The 16596-nt window shown below is 44.7% G+C and overlaps 1 protein-coding gene across 1 annotated transcript; it reads left to right on the forward strand.

Moving 5' to 3' along the window:
- The first annotated feature begins 1569 nt into the window (after nt 1-1569).
- Nucleotides 1570-5277, forward strand: LOC115150508 (class E basic helix-loop-helix protein 40). The gene is made up of 5 exons (XM_029693878.1): nt 1570-2042; nt 2185-2248; nt 2528-2635; nt 3025-3148; nt 3540-5277. The coding sequence occupies exons 1-5, from the start codon at nt 1969-1971 to the stop codon at nt 4427-4429; spliced, it is 1260 nt and encodes a 419-aa protein (XP_029549738.1). The 5' UTR covers nt 1570-1968; the 3' UTR covers nt 4430-5277.
- The last annotated feature ends 11319 nt before the right edge of the window (nt 5278-16596 follow it).

Consider the following 16596-nt stretch of genomic DNA (forward strand, 5'->3'; position numbering starts at 1 on the left):
GGATCCAGACCATGATGACCGGAATTGTCACGTGACCAGGTGGTATCTGGAGCTCCAGACCTTCCGGTTCTTTGTCTGTCTAAAGGTAGGAAAATAAGATGTCACAGCGTACTACCTATTCTGTCTCCAGAACATGGTCGTTTCAGGAGAGGAGGAAGGTAATGTGACGCAGCACACAAGTAGTTTACAAATGCATGGGGGGCCCAGCATGCCTCGAGCTCTTGATGTGAGCGCTACTTGGAGAAGGCAAGAAGGCCGACAAGCCAGCCTTTGGGAATCTTGCTCCAGTCAAATTGGGCAAGCTCTGCTCTAGCTCCACTCCGCTCACATACTCTGGTAGAGAGAGCTCATTTACTGGCAGTGGTAGACTCGTCAGGGAGCTCTCTCATTTGCCTCTCTTGCGCAGTCTCTTCCTCTTTCAAGTCCTGGGGAATAGGGCCTGGTCCGAAATAAGCAGTACATCCACAGCTGCCAACTTGTTGAAGTAGAAATCTTCATTCAAATCAAGGTTAGTGATCGCTGTTCTGATGTCCAGGAGCTGTTCGGAAATGACAGTGGATATATCATGAACATAAAAGTTAAGATCAGCATAGAAAAACTCACAAAATAGCTCAATTGGTCAGGAGGCCGTAAGACGGAAGCTATCTACTGCAGCGCCATCTTCATATCTACAATTAATATAGTCTATTTGTCAAGGATAGCACAAGGTTAGGTTAAGACATCCACCAGGTTAGCTGACTAAACTCAACTCCACAATTTACGATGGAGTTGAGTGGTAACAGGTGTGGACGGATTAGAGCTCCGAATTTTTGAATTACTGATTTCAGCACCCAAAGAATAGCCTGTAATTACACATGACATTGTTCTGTGTAATTGCTGGGTAATCTTTGGGTGCTAAAATCTGTCGTTTTTTATTTAAAAAAAAAACGTTTTTTGTGTGAAGTTGGAGTTCCAGTCAGCCCACGCTAGTCGTTGCTCAAATCCATCCTAAATCGTGTTGAGTTGAGTTTAGTCAGCATCCACCAGGTAGGCCTACATGTCAATACCCGTATTATAAAGTCCTACATCATAGGGCTATTAACTTATCACAGTGGTTAAAGTTAAATCATTTATTGTATTTACAAATGACATGATTTTGCTTATTGGCATAGGCCTACATTTACGATTAAATTATGTTGTGTTTGAGGCAAAAGGTGAATGAGTCCCATGAACAATATAAGGATTGGGATAAGATAATATCACATTTAACTCCCAATTATATCAATTCATCGATATTATAAAGGTTGTCCAATATTTGCAAAATTATCCCCATATCAATATTACTGATGTCTTGTTGTCAGTAGTGGTACCTGCGGAGCAGTTTTGGTGAGAAGCGTAGCTCTGTGTTGTAAACTGTAACCTGTCTATATGCTCCTTAGCGGTGGCGCGTATAGTGGTTACCATACAGTTGAGCATGGTGGTACACGAGACCCGGGACTCAGTTCTCCGGTGTGACGTAGAACCGACGTCCGCCCCCCGATCCTCCTTATCAGTAGAAAATGGGCAGTCCCTCCACCGAGTAGACAGCGGCGTCCAAAACGTGACTCATGTGACAGAGGTAGGTCACTCTTCTAGCGAGAGTAAGAGGGGTTTATTTAACACGGAGCTCTAGTGTCCTCCCCCACTTTCCCAACGCGCAACCAAGATTAGTGCATCTTCATGGCTACCTCTTGACTGACTTCGTGGAGACCTCCGGGACAATTTACTCCCATTCTGCGACAAATATAATAATAACAACAATTGAAATATAAAGGAAAATACATTTTCTCTATATATTGTTAATCTCGAGTTAGTAGGAATACTGAACGATTTTTGTTAAAGAATTTAAGGACGATTTACTTTTATTAAATTTCATATGCATCCTTGAGTGAATACATTGTAAAAACAAGCTTGCCCTTTCGTGATTAGTTTGGAGTAGGCCTAAAGATAATGCAAATGGAAAGGATTCAAAGGGCGCAACCCCCTCCCAAGTACCAGCAGGCTGAGCTGTCTGACATGCAGGGGTAAGTTGCTGAGAAAGATACTTGTGCAATGGCCATGCCTGTCCTGTGCCTCTACATAGTGTCACACATTTGTCTCTCTTGACATTGAGTGCGCAACTTCACCAAACTCACATCTCATTGACTGTCTTCTGCCTTTCTTTAGCATGGATTTCCCTATATATGTATACAAATCCCGTCGGGGAATGAAACGAGCAGAGGAGTGCAAGGTTGGTAGAAATATTTGTGTTTATTCACTGTATTTTCATATGAAATAATACTTTTGAATGTAATATTATTACAATAAGAATATTATTATACAATATTATTTAAACTAAACATTGTTTTAAGTCATTCAGTTGGCCTGATCATGCGGTGACCCGTTTTCCCATCTGATGTAATGCTTGAAGTCCATGTTAGTGTTGACAGGGCTGCTTGTCAAATTGCTGTAGGTGTTCGGTAACCTCAATATGACTCCACCTAACCTACTTTCACACTCCTGCCTTTAGGAAAACTACAAACTACCTCATCGACTTATTGAGAAGAAAAGGCGAGACAGGATAAACGAGTGCATCGCTCAGTTGAAAGATTTATTGCCTGAGCACCTGAAACTTACAGTAAGTTCCTATTTATCTGGAAGTAGCACAGTAATAACTAGTTCACTGCTTGTAGATGTTAGCTAAGGCGCCGGTAAGTGGTTGCTTTATGGTACTTCAGGTTTTGGTATCGGCGTGACTAACAGTTGAGATTTATAAAATCATTTAAATCAATGAAAGTAAATACTTAAAACTAATTCTGAAATGATGCAAATTTCCTTAGATGAGTATTTTTATGATTCAGGTAGTGATATCTGATATATTATCAAATGTTGAAGATCGAATTTTAATTTGAGTATATCTAGTTATTGTTGTTGTTGTGCCTCCAGGTTTGTGTGTGCTGCTGAGTGTGTGTGTGTGTTACATAAGAGCGGAGCCCCTGCTGACAGTAGTGTGTGTTATTCTCGTAGACTCTTGGCCATCTGGAGAAGGCTGTGGTTTTGGAGCTCACGCTCAAGCATGTGAAAGCCCTCACCACTCTACTGGAAAACCAGCAGCAGAAAATCCTCGCTCTGCAGAATGGCATGCAAATCGGTGAGAAGAAACATACACACACACACACACCCACAATAAGATGATTCTGCAGAAGGGCATACAAATCAGTGAATTTAAATATAGATTGTCGTCTCTTGCCTTGACTAGTTTCCATTTGGATGCAGACAACATCCTCACTAATTCTCAAATGCAGCACAGTGCATTTCTCATCTATTGCATTATAATAACATGTTACCGGAATAAGAAACTGAGACAGAATAACTCATACGTTTAGAATGAATGTGGTTGAATATAAGGGGAAATTTGACCCATAATAAGATTTATTACTTATGAGAATTTCCCCAAATGTGATGAGAGTAGTTTGGTAGTTTCCATAATAATGCATTGTGGTAGTTCTGTATTTGACATTGTTGTTCCTTCCTGTCTACAGAGCAGTCCTCTCCCAGCCAGGAGAACAGTGAGGAGATGTTCCGCTCAGGCTTCCACGTCTGTGCCCAGGAGGTTTTACAGTACCTGGCCAACCAGGAGGGTGACGGAGACCTCACACCCTCCCACATGATCAACCACCTGCACAAGGTGGCCACTGAGATCCTCCAGGGCCCTCCCCACAGCCCCTGGCCCGAAAAGACCCTCAGCCACCACCACCACCAGGCCCAGAGGGAGAAGCCTGTAGGCCAGCCCCCCAAGCCCAGCGAGGGCCACAGGAAGAACCGTGTGCCCGTCATACAGCGGGCGTATGCCCAGGTGGGCGGTGAGCAAAGCGGCAGTGATACAGACACAGACAGCGGCTACGGTGGCGAGCAGGGTGAGCATCTGGCGTCGCGTGCAGGGTACTACGGCCAAGAGAGCCAGCTGAAGAGAGCGCTGGGCGAAAAGATGGCGTCATTGGGCGTCAAGCAGGAAGATGAGCCTCGCCACAAACATGCCCGGGTGGAGTCATCTGAAGACGAGTTTCTCTCAGGTGGAGAGTCATCCTCATCATCCTCCTCCAGCGGTCACGGCAGCTACATGAGCGTCTACTCCCCCCACCAGGCCCAACCTCATCCTCTCTGCATGCCCTTCTACCTCATCCCCCCTTCTGCTGCCGCATATCTGCCCATGCTGGAGAAGTGCTGGTACTCTGGGGCCATGCCCATGATCTACCCTGGCCTGGGGGGCTCCGCACAGGGCATGCCTAGCGACACGCATGCCCAACCTTCCCTGATTACGATATCCCCCAGGGGGCACTCTCCCTCTCCCCCCACTGTGGCCCAGAGCCCCATGGACTCACCAGCCCTCCTCCAAGCGTTAAAGCCCATTAACCTGGAAACCAAAGACTGAGAGACCACTGAACAGTGTTATTGAACATAGAGACTGCTCTGCCGAGAGGGAACATGGGGGAGAACATGACTGACAGTCAGATCACCCGCCATCACCCCTCTCCCCTGGTCCCTCACCCCAGAGGTCAGAAGACAGAAGGGAGACAGACAGAGAGCATGCAGCTGATCTGGTCCCGGACCGGTGATGCATCATCCACAGCCACACTGCTGCGAAGAGAAGAGTGAAGGTGTAGAATGAAGACAGCTCAACCTGTTACCTGACCCTCAACCCTCTGAATGTTTGACTTAAAATGCATACCCCCACCAGACCCCACTGATCTGGACCTGCCCTAAGCACTCACCTTTGGTTGAATGTAAAAGAGAGGATATCCCGTAGATGCTGCTGTTGAGGTTTCTACATGCTGATAACACTGACAGGTCTCCGTTGTAGCTGCTGCCATAGAGACACATACCGTCCTTCTAAATCATGTTACACCTAATGTCAACAGTCACCTTTCACCCAAAGGTCGCTGTCTATCTACCTTAGGTAACCATTGCCATCACTGACAATGCCCTTTGCCCCATTTCCTATGGCAACAACAAGTGCTCTGACTAAAATAATGATCCCCACAACTGTACAGCCAGGAGCAAAGGGTACGCCAATTCCCACTTTATGGAGTTAGTGATGTCATCACGTGACCATGTCGAGTTGGCAATTCACTGACTGTTGAGATGGATTATCTGTCATTATTGTGTATACTTCTTGTACATCTCTATTTTTGATATGTGTCCTAATTCTCGGACTAGAGAGAGGGGTAGTTAGAGTGTGGATAGTAATTTTAGTGTAAAATAAACCCTGTACATACTGTAGCCCTGTGCTGGCCCTGGTCTGTGCTGGCCCTGGTCTGTGCTGGCCCTGGTCTGTGCTGGCCCTGGTCTGTGCTGGCCCTGGTCTGTGCTGGCCCTGGTCTGTGCTGGCCCTGGTCTGTGCTGGCCCTGGTCTGTGCTGGCCCTGGTCTGTGCTGGCCCTGGTCTGTGCTGGCCCTGGTCTGTGCTGGCCCTGGTCTGTGCTGGCCCTGGTCTGCGGTTTTCAGCAATCCGCTTCTCCTTAAGTCAAACCTGGTGTTTGTTCATGCTGTTGCCTTTTACTTGTGAAAAGCTGATAAAAACATCATCAGATGTTTATTAAATGTATTTGTATGAATACTGCAGTCTAAGGAGTTGGCGAGAAATGAATGTATACGTTTTAACAGAATATTTGTTTTCTATAGAAAGAGGTACTTGGGACCTACCAGAAAGTTGTTGATGTACATACTTTGTCTATAAATGGTGATATACATTATATAAGCGTATTAATAAAGTATTTTTTTCCTGTGGAAAGCCTGTCTGCTTGGTTCCTCATGAGTGAGTAGAGGATATCTTGAGGTGAAATGTAATCTCCTGGGATATATTTCTCCCACAACCACAACTCTGTCGGAGGGAATTCTTATAGAATGGGGAGAGCTGCTGCAGTCTGCTTACTGGACGGGCACTGCTAGTCACAAGAAGAGAAACAGCGCTATGGGTGTTTTCTCTGCTTTTTACACAGACAGACAGATACTGTGGTGGTCCTTGAACAATCAGTGCGCTCTAAAGGCCATGTTGTTTTATCTTTCATATATTTAGGAGGTTGTTTAAAGTAGAAAGCTTCACATTTCCAAAAAGTTGGACCCGGACACTAACGAACACAAGAACAATCAGATCCGAACCCGAATGGACTCGACAACAACCAGACCTAGACGCAACCCATACCCCAACGGGTCCGGGTCTAAACCGGAACCGAGTGACAAAAAATAATGTTTATCAGCCAAGTCTTTATATGTTGGTTAGGTCTTCTATAAGTCAATGAATGCATGTTGTTAGCGTAAAATAAATATGCTATAGGCTATGCAGAACCCTTGTTGGATCCATTCGTGTCCAGTCGGTTCTATCAGCTGTGGTTACATAGACCCGAGACCTGATGATAATCAAACAGAACCCGACATGGACCCAAGGGAAAGGTTTGAATTTTGGTCGGATTTCGGGTTCAGTAGGACCTGTGAAGACCTCTAGTTTAAAGTGGACACACAAGTTGAAGCACAATAAAGAGACCTATTATTCAGCATCCATTTTTTGTAGATAGTTACAATCAAAGTGTTATCACTCCATAGACCAGTCTATATAGTTCATGGTAAACACAGAATTGGGCACTGGGTCAAAGTTCCTGTGCAATGATAATTCATAAACTGGGATCAAGGTTTAAAGAACAGGTGTAAGTTTAAATCATAGATGTTGAGTTTAACAAACCTCAGGCTGATCAAAAGAGACCAAATGGAGAAGATGTCAATAGTGCAAGAAGATAAAAGGGAAAGAACATTAAGAGACCGACACAAATGAGAAGCCAGCAGGCACGTATTCACAGCTTAATATTACCTTGCACACACACATACACACACACGGCTGTCACATGAACGTACAGGCACGTATTCACAGCTTAATATTACCTTGCTCACACACATACACACACACGGCTGTCACATGAACGTACAGGCACGTATTCACAGCTTAATATTACCTTGCTCACACACATACACACACACGGCTGTCACATGAACGTACAGGCACGTATTCACAGCTTAATATTACCTTGCTCACACACATACACACACACGGCTGTCACATGAACGTACAGGCACGTATTCACAGCTTAATATTACCTTGCTCACACACATACACACACACGGCTGTCACATGAACGTACAGGCACGTATTCACAGCTTAATATTACCTTGCTCACACACATACACACACACGGCTGTCACATGAACGTACAGGCACGTATTCACAGCTTAATATTACCTTGCTCACACACATACACACACACGGCTGTCACATGAACGTACAGGCACGTATTCACAGCTTAATATTACCTTGCTCACACACATACACACACACGGCTGTCACATGAACGTACAGGCACGTATTCACAGCTTAATATTACCTTGCTCACACACATACACACACACGGCTGTCACATGAACGTACAGGCACGTATTCACAGCTTAATATTACCTTGCTCACACACATACACACACACGGCTGTCACATGAACGTACAGGCACGTATTCACAGCTTAATATTACCTTGCTCACACACATACACACACACGGCTGTCACATGAACGTACAGGCACGTATTCACAGCTTAATATTACCTTGCTCACACACATACACACACACGGCTGTCACATGAACGTACAGGCACGTATTCACAGCTTAATATTACCTTGCTCACACACATACACACACACGGCTGTCACATGAACGTACAGGCACGTATTCACAGCTTAATATTACCTTGCTCACACACATACACACACACGGCTGTCACATGAACGTACAGGCACGTATTCACAGCTTAATATTACCTTGCTCACACACATACACACACACGGCTGTCACATGAACGTACAGGCACGTATTCACAGCTTAATATTACCTTGCTCACACACATACACACACACGGCTGTCACATGAACGTACAGGCACGTATTCACAGCTTAATATTACCTTGCTCACACACATACACACACACGGCTGTCACATGAACGGCCACATTGCTATTCCTGGGTAGCTGTGATTGGTAAGTTGATGGGAAGGGGAAGGGAGGGCTACTCGGCAGCCAGGTGTAAATGAGCATGGACACACCAACCTGCTCTTCCATTTCCTTCACCATCTCTTTCCTCACCCTGCTCTAGTATGCTGACAAAGTCCTATATGTTTACAAATAAAGCTCATTTAATTGACAAAAGAAGTCTCATAGACACTATTACATGTCACATATCCTACTCTTCTTTGGTGTCTTCTCCCCCTAGTGTGTAGATATGATAATACATCTGCCATTTATCATCCTGTTTTTCTGTGCATTTATCCAGTAGAGATCCTCAGCCATGTGTGGCCCCCTGCTGGGAGAATAGAGAACCATCACCTCACTGATAGGATAGAATGACCTCAAAAAAACATTACAATGGTTGAGCAAATAGTTAAGACAAATATTTATTTCAACAAAGCAATAATTTCATACTTCTTTTAAAGTTGTTGGCTTATTAGTCAATACACATACTTAGATCTGTCCTCACTGCCCTGCTAGTGGGGGTTTGATGGAAGGTTCCGGGCCTTATCTTTGACTCCAGCCCTTTGGTTGATGTTCCCGCATGGGGTTGAGCTCGTGGGACCGTCATCACAGTAACTCTGCCGTTGACCACGTTCTGCCCCACGTAGCCCAGAGAAAATTATTTATTTTATCTTTCATCGTGGTGTAGGAAACAGACAGCCGTCCAGAGTAGGGTTGAATATTTTCCAGGTATTTTACAAATGTTCCATCCCGAAAATAAATACATTTTCTCCCAGGTAGCCCGGTATTTCCTGCCAAAACAGGAAGTGTCATTCAAAAGCATTATAAAGCATATAAAGAGGCCTGTCTGGATTTGATTAGAGCTTTGATAGAAAATTCAAGCCTGATGCTACTTGAGCCTGATGAGCCATACATTAAATACATTTAATGAGCCCTACATTAAATACATGTAATGAGCCCAAGCCCAAACCCAAATTATTGTGCTGTTATCCAATACATAGCCAATATCAGGGATCATCAACTAGATTCAGTCGCGGACAAATTCTTTCTTCTGGGGATGGTCGGGGCCGGGACAATTTTAGAGCACTCTCTTCTGATTATGTCAGAGTGCAGAATAACTGATGCATTTACGAATGTACCTCACCAGTTGAATATGTTGAATATGACCCCGGTGTCAGTAAACGTTGGTAAAAATGTTTTATTCAATTGTTGCCAGCAACACAGTTACAGTCACCAACACTCTAGATAACATGAAAACAGCCTAACCAGTTTGCTAAGGCGAGTAAAATGGTTAGAATGAGGTGTCTGGAAGTAGCTAGCAAGCTAGCCAACTTTAGTCAGTTACCTTGGGTGCTTGACTGCCTTTGTATGGTCAGAAAGCTTGGATCAACCCTACTCCTTGGCCAGAGCGTCCAGTGTGCCCTGAACGCTCCAAGAGCAGAGCATGTGAGCGGAGTTGAGCGGTTGAAAGTCCTGCTCATGGCTCATGCACTCCATGTCCTTTTTAACCACTCCGCTAAAAACCTGCTCCATGCTCACAGGACAAAAAAATTACTGCTCCAAATTTGCTCCATTCTCTAAAATCACAATTTAACCAACATCTATTTATTTTTGTGACTACCTGGACCAACCATTTGGTTTTGAAGTACTGAAACCAAACCATATGGATTTAAATTAAAAGCATTTGAATAAACATTAAAAGGTGAATGTAATTTTTACATTTTTTTATAGAACCTTTATTTAACTAGGCAAGTCAGTTAAGAACAAATTCTTATTTACAATGACAGCCTACAAGAAGCGCATATCATTTCAAATAGGTCAGGAGCCAGACAGGTAGCCTAAGACGGAACGAAAATGAATTATTTAGACTATATTATTTTTATTATTTCAAGGCTATAGCCTACAAAGAAATACATTGTGAAGCATTTGCGAGTGCAACACAATATGGTGGTAGGGACATAAATCACTCAGCATTTAAACAACATTTCATTGTATTAAATCGTTATAGTCTAAATTGTGCATATAAGTGACTTACTTAGAATGAAATACAAATTAAACAAAAAAAAGACTTATTAGTGCATCTCTCTTGTGCTCGAGGGTGCCAGGCTAGTCTAGCATCCATGCCTCGGGCCGGCCCGTCAGGCTCGCCCAGGTGGGGGGTACTGTCACACCTGCTCTCGCTTCCCCTCTCTGGCGCTTGAGGGCGCCAGGCTGCCCTTTATTACGCACACCTGACACCATCTATATGTGCGTCTGCGCTCATTGGACTCACCTGGACTCCTTCACGTTTTGATTGCCTTCCCTATATCTGTCTGTTTCATCCCCATGTCAGCATTATTGTCGTTTTGTTTTCCCCTGTCCAGACGCTGTTCGTATTCTGTTCCTGTCTGTGTTTTCATTAAATGTTCACTCCCTGTACTTGCTTCTCATCTCCAGCGTCTGTCCTTACAGAATGCTGACACCAATATTTGAAGCATCAGGGAGGTTTTTGCTTTTTGTTTTGTTGGTGACATCGGGTCCAGGTGCAGCTGCCGTAGGAACCGGGGGTGCCTCACCTGGCTCGTCAGGCTCCCACGCCTCGGCCGGCTCATCGGGCTCCCACGCCTCGGCCGGCTCATCAGGCTCACATCCCACGTCATGCATTAGCCAGCTCGTCAGGTTCCCACGCCTCAGCGGGATCGTCAGGCTTTCACGTCTCAGCTGGCTCGTCAGGCTCCCATGCCTCGGCCGGCTCATCAGGCTCACATCCCACGTCATGCGTCAGCCAGCTCGTCAGGTTCCCACGCTTCAGCTGGCTGGAAGTGTTCCCACGCCTCGGCTGGCTCGTTGGGCTCCCACGCCTCGGCCGGCTCATCAGGCTCCCACACCTCAGCTGGCTCATCAGACTCCCACGCCTTGGCCGGCTCGTCGGGCTCCCACGCCTCGGCCGGCTCATCAGGCTCCCACACCTCGGCCGGCTCATCAGGCTCACATCCCACGTCATGCCTCAGCCGGCTCGTCAGGTTCCCATGCCTCAGCGGGATCGTCAGGTTTTCACGCCTCAGCAGGATCGTCGGGCTTCTACACCTCAGTCGGCTAGTCTAGCATCCATGCCTCGAGCCGGCCCATCAGGCGCGCCCAGGTGGGACGCCGGGAGGCGCCCCTAGGGGGGGGTACTGTCACACCTGCTCTTGCTTCCCCTCTCTGGCGCTCGAGGGCGCCAGGCTGCCCTTTATTACGCACACCTGACACCATCAATATGTGCATCTGCGCTCATTGGACTCACTGGTTCTCCTTCACGTTTTGATTGCCTTCCCTATATCTGTCTGTTTCCTCTGTTTCATCCCCATGTCGTTTTGTTTTCCCCTGTGCAGATGCTGTTTGTATACTATTCCTGTCCGTGTTTTCATTAAATGTTCACTCCCTGTATTTGCTTCTCGTCTCCAGCGTCTGTCCTTACAGAATGCTGACACCAATATTTGAAGCATCAGGGAGGTTTTTGCTTTTTGTTTTGTTGGTGGCATCGGGTCCAGGTGCAGCTGCCGTAGGAACCGGAGGTGCCTCAGCTGGCTCGTCAGGCCCTGTACTTGCTTCTCGTCTCCAGCATCTGTCCTTACAAGTTTGGCCAGTCTGTGCCTGGAGAGCAGGCCAGCAGCGGAGAATATCCTCTCCTCACTTCCAGAGCCACTGGGGATGCAAAACACCCACTCTTGCCAGGCTGGGCAGAGATGCAGAGTTGTTTTTTAAATTTTTCTATAGGTAGGCCTAAAAGTTTTTAGGCAAAATAAACCAATCAAAATGGAAAGCTCCTTGAACATTGGAATATCAAATCTAATTTTATTTGTCACATGTCGGTGATTAGGCCTACCACTGTTGTGTCAGCAAACTTAATGATGGTGTTGGAGTCGTGCTTGGTCACGCAGTTGTGGGTGAACAGGGAGTACAGGAGGGGACTAAGAATGCACCCCTGAGGGGCCCCAGTGTTGAGGATCAGCGTGGCAGATGTGTTGTTGCCTACCCTTACCACCTATGGGTGGCTTGTCAGTAAGTCCAGGATCCAGTTGCAGAGGGAGGTGTTTAGTCCCAGGGTCCTTAGCCAGGCCTATTGGGCCAAAATCAATTATGGCCTATTATATAGACAATAGAACAGAAATGAGGGAAACGTTTAAGAGATCAGATTTTTTTGTTTATAAATACTTAAACACTACAATGACACACTTAGTTATCTACACACCTCGTCCCTTTCTTTTAGCATGTGCACATAGTAAGTACACCATCATGTTTTCGGGATAGGTGTCTTTTCAGATTCCACAATGATTATTCAGTTGTGAACACCACATCACCGCGCTCCCTCTCTTGCTCTTGGTCCTCATCTTTGTAAGTCACCTTGATTTAGCACCTGTGTGTTCTATCAGCTTCTTTATGAAAATATTTAACGAACTCTATGACAGTAGCTAAAGCAAGGTACTTTACTTTACTATTTATATTTTTGACAACTTTTACTTTTACTTCACTACATTCCTAAAGAAAATTATGTACTTTTTACTCAAAAACATTTTCCCTGACACCCAAAAGTACTCGTTACATTTTGAATGCTTAGCAGGACAGGAAAATGGTCCAATTCACACACTTATCAAGAGAACATCCCTGATCATCCCTACTGTCTCTGATCTGACGGACTCACTAAACACATGCTTCGTTTGTAAATGATGTCTGAGTGTTGGCGCATGCCCCTGGCTATCTATAAATTAAAAATACAATAAAATGGTACCGTCTGGTATGCTTAATATAAGACATATATATTTTTACAATTACATTTACTTTTGATACTTAAGCATATTTAAAACCAAATACCTTTAGACTTTTACTCAAGTAGTATTTTACTTGGTGACTTTCACTTGAGTCGTTTTCTATTAAGGTATCTTTACTTTTACTCAAGTATGACAATTGGGTACTTTTTCCACCACTGCAGACAAGTAGTCGACAAATGCATGTCAGGCCCTCGCTACTGGAGCCAAATTGGACTGGCAAGAAGGCAGACGCTCCAGCATTTGGGAATCTTGCTCCGGGCGCCAGTCAAATTGGGCTCCGCTCCACTCACATACTTTGTCCAAGAGTGAAACGCTCTGAATTTATGAATTCATGAATGGACAATCTGACAGTGCTCAGAATTTACAAACACCCAGAGCGCACACAGAATTACAAATCATTTCTAGACTGCAAATTGACCACAGATATGATATGTGACTAAAACATAATAATGTTAAACCTTGCTACCATTTTTATATGATCACGTCTCTCCAGTACGAGTGGGAATATTTGGTAACAGATTTCCAAATTTTAAATCTATTGGAGCTGATTTCCTGGTGTTTTAACAGTCTTTTATGTCCAACAATGAACATAAAAATAAACAAAAATAATAATACACTCTACCGTTCAAAAGTTTGGGGTCACTTAGAAATGTCCTTGTTTTGAAAGAGAAGCACATTTTTTTGTCCATTAAAATAACATCAAATTGATCAGAAATACAGTGTAGGCATTGTTAATGTTGTAAATGACTATTGTAGCTGGAAACTGATTATTTTTAATGGAATATCTACATAGGTGTACAGAGGTTCATTATCAGCAACAATCACTCCTGTGTTCCAATGGCACGTTGTGTTAGCTAATCCAAGTTGATCATTTTAAAAGGCTAATTGATCATTAGAAAGCCCTTTTGCAATTATGTTAGCACAGCTGAAAACTGTTGTTCTGATTAAAGAAGCAATACAACTGGCTTCTTTTGACTAGTTAAGTATCTGGAACATCATCATTTGTGGGTTCGATTACAGGCTCAGAATGGCCAGAAACAAATAACTTTCTTCTGAAACTCGTCAGTCTATTTTTGTTCTGAGAAATTAAGGCTATTCCATGCGAGAAATTGTCAGGAAACTGAAGATCTCGTACAACACTGTGTACTACTCCCTTCCCAGAGCAGCGCAAACTGGCTCTAACCAGAATAGAAAGAGGAGTGGGATGGCCCGGTGCACAACTGTGCAAGAGGACAAGTACATTAGAGTGTCTAGTTTGAGAAACAGATGCCTCACAAGTCCTCAAATGGCAGTTTTATTAAATAGTACCCGCAAAACACAGTGAAGAGGTGACTCCAGGATGCTGGACTTCTAGGCAGAGTTCCTCTGTCCAGTGTTTGTGTTCTTTTGCCCATCTTAATCTTTTATTTTTATTGGCCAGTCTAAGATATGGCTTTTTCTTTGCAACTCTGCCTAGAAGGCCAGCATCCTGGAGTTGACATTGAGACTTGTGTTTTGCAGGTACTATTTAATGAAGCTGCCAGAGGAAAAGTTCATTAGAGTTACCAGCCATCCACATCAACTGTACAGAGGAGACTGCGGGAATCAGGCCTCCATGGTCAAATTGCTGCAAAGAAACCACTACTAAAGGACACCAATAATAAGAAGAGATGTGGCCCTCCCGAGTGGCACAGTGGTCTAAGTCACTGCTTCGCAGTGCTAGCTGTGCCACTAGATATTCTGTGTTAGAGTCCAGACTCTGTCACAGCCAGCTGCGACCGGGAGACCCATTGGGCGGCGCACAATTGGCCCAGTGCCGTCCGGGTTAGGTGATGGTTTGGCCGGCAGGGATGTCCTTGTCCTATAGTGCACTAGCGACTCCTGTGGCGGGCTGGGAGCAGTGCACGCTGACACAGTCGCCAGGTGTACGGTGTTTCCTCCGACACATTGGTGTGGCTGGCTTCTGGGTTAAGTGGGCATTGTGTCTAGAAGCAGTGCGGCTTGGCTGGGTTGTGTTTCGGAGGACGCACGGCTCTCGGCCTTTGCCTCTCCCGAGTCTGTACGGAGTTGCAGCGATGAGACAAGACTGTAACTACCAATTGGATACCACAAAATTGGGGAGAAAAAAATTATAATAAAAAGAAGAAGAGACTTATTTTGGCCAAGAAACACGAGCAATGGACATTAGACCGGTGGAAATCTGTCCTTTGGCCTGATGAGTCCAAATTTGAGATTTTTGGTTCCAACCTCTGTATCTTTGTGAGATGCAGAGTAGGTGAATGGATGATCTCCACACGTATGGTTCCCCCCGTGAAGCATGGAGGAGGAGGTGTGATGGTGTGGGGGTGCTTTGCTGCTGACACTGTTAGTGATTTATTTAGAATTCAAGGCACACTTAACTAGCATGGCTACCACAGCATTCTGCCGCCATACGCCATCCCATCTGGTTTGCGCTTAGTGGGACTATCATTTTTTGTTCAACAGGACAATGACCCAAAACACACCTCCATGCTGTGTAAGGTCTATTTGACCAAGAAGGGGAGTGATGGAGTGCTGCATCAGATTACCTGGCCTCCATAATCACCTGGCCTCAGCCCAATTGAAATGGTTTGGGACTAGCTCAGCATATGTGGGAACTCCTTCAAGACTGTTGAAAAAGTATTCCTCATGAAGCTGGTTGAGAGAGTGCCAAGAGTCTGCAAAGCTGTCATCAAGGCAAAGGGTAGCTACTTTGAAGAATCTGAAATATAAAAATGTTTGTTTACTACATGATTCCATATGTGTTATTTCATAGTTTTGATGTCTTCACTATTATTCTACAATGTAGAAAATAGTCAAAATATAGAAAAATCCTGGAATGAGTAGGTGTGCCCAAACGTTTGACTGGTACTGTATATACAGTGAGGGAAAAAAGTATTTGATCCCCTGCTGATTTTGTACGTTTGCCCACTGACAAAGAAATGATCAGTCAATAATTTTAATGGTAGGTTTATTTGAACAGTGAGAGAAAGAATAACAACATAAAAATCCAGAAAAACGCATGTCAAAAATGTTATAAAATGATTTGCATTTTAATGAGGGAAATAAGTATTTGACCCCTCTGCAAAACATGACTTAGTACTTGGTGGCAAAACCCTTGTTGGCAATCACAGAGGTCAGACGTTTCTTGTAGTTGACCACCAGGTTTGCACACATCTCAGGAGGGATTTTGTCCCACTCCTCTTTGCAGATCTTCTCCAAGTCATTAAGGTTTTGAGGCTGACGTTTGGCAACTCGAACCTTCAGCTCCCTCCACAGATTTTCTATGGGATTAAGGTCTGGAGACTGGCTAGGCCACTCCAGGACCTTAATGTGCTTCTTCTTGAGCCACTCCTTTGTTGCCTTGGCCGTGTGTTTTGGGTCATTGTCATGCTGGAATACCCATCCACTAACCATTTTCAATGCCCTGGCTGAGGGAAGGAGGTTCTCACCCAATATTTAACAGTACATGGACCTGTCCATCGTCCCTTTGATGCGGTGAAGTTGTCCTGTCCCCTTAGCAGAAAAACACCCTCAAAGCATAATGTTTCCACCTCCATGTTTGACGGTGGGGATGGTTTTCTTGGGGTCATAGGCAGCATTCCTCCTCCTCCAAACACGGCGAGTTGAGTTGATGCCAAAGAGCTCCATTTTGGTCTCATCTGACCACAACACTTTCACCCAGTTGTCCTCTGAATCATTCAGATGTTCATTGGCAAACTTCAGACGGGCATGTATATGTATTCTTGAG

This window comes from Salmo trutta, chromosome 16 (assembly GCF_901001165.1).
Source record: "Salmo trutta chromosome 16, fSalTru1.1, whole genome shotgun sequence".
Lineage (NCBI taxonomy): Eukaryota > Metazoa > Chordata > Actinopteri > Salmoniformes > Salmonidae > Salmo > Salmo trutta.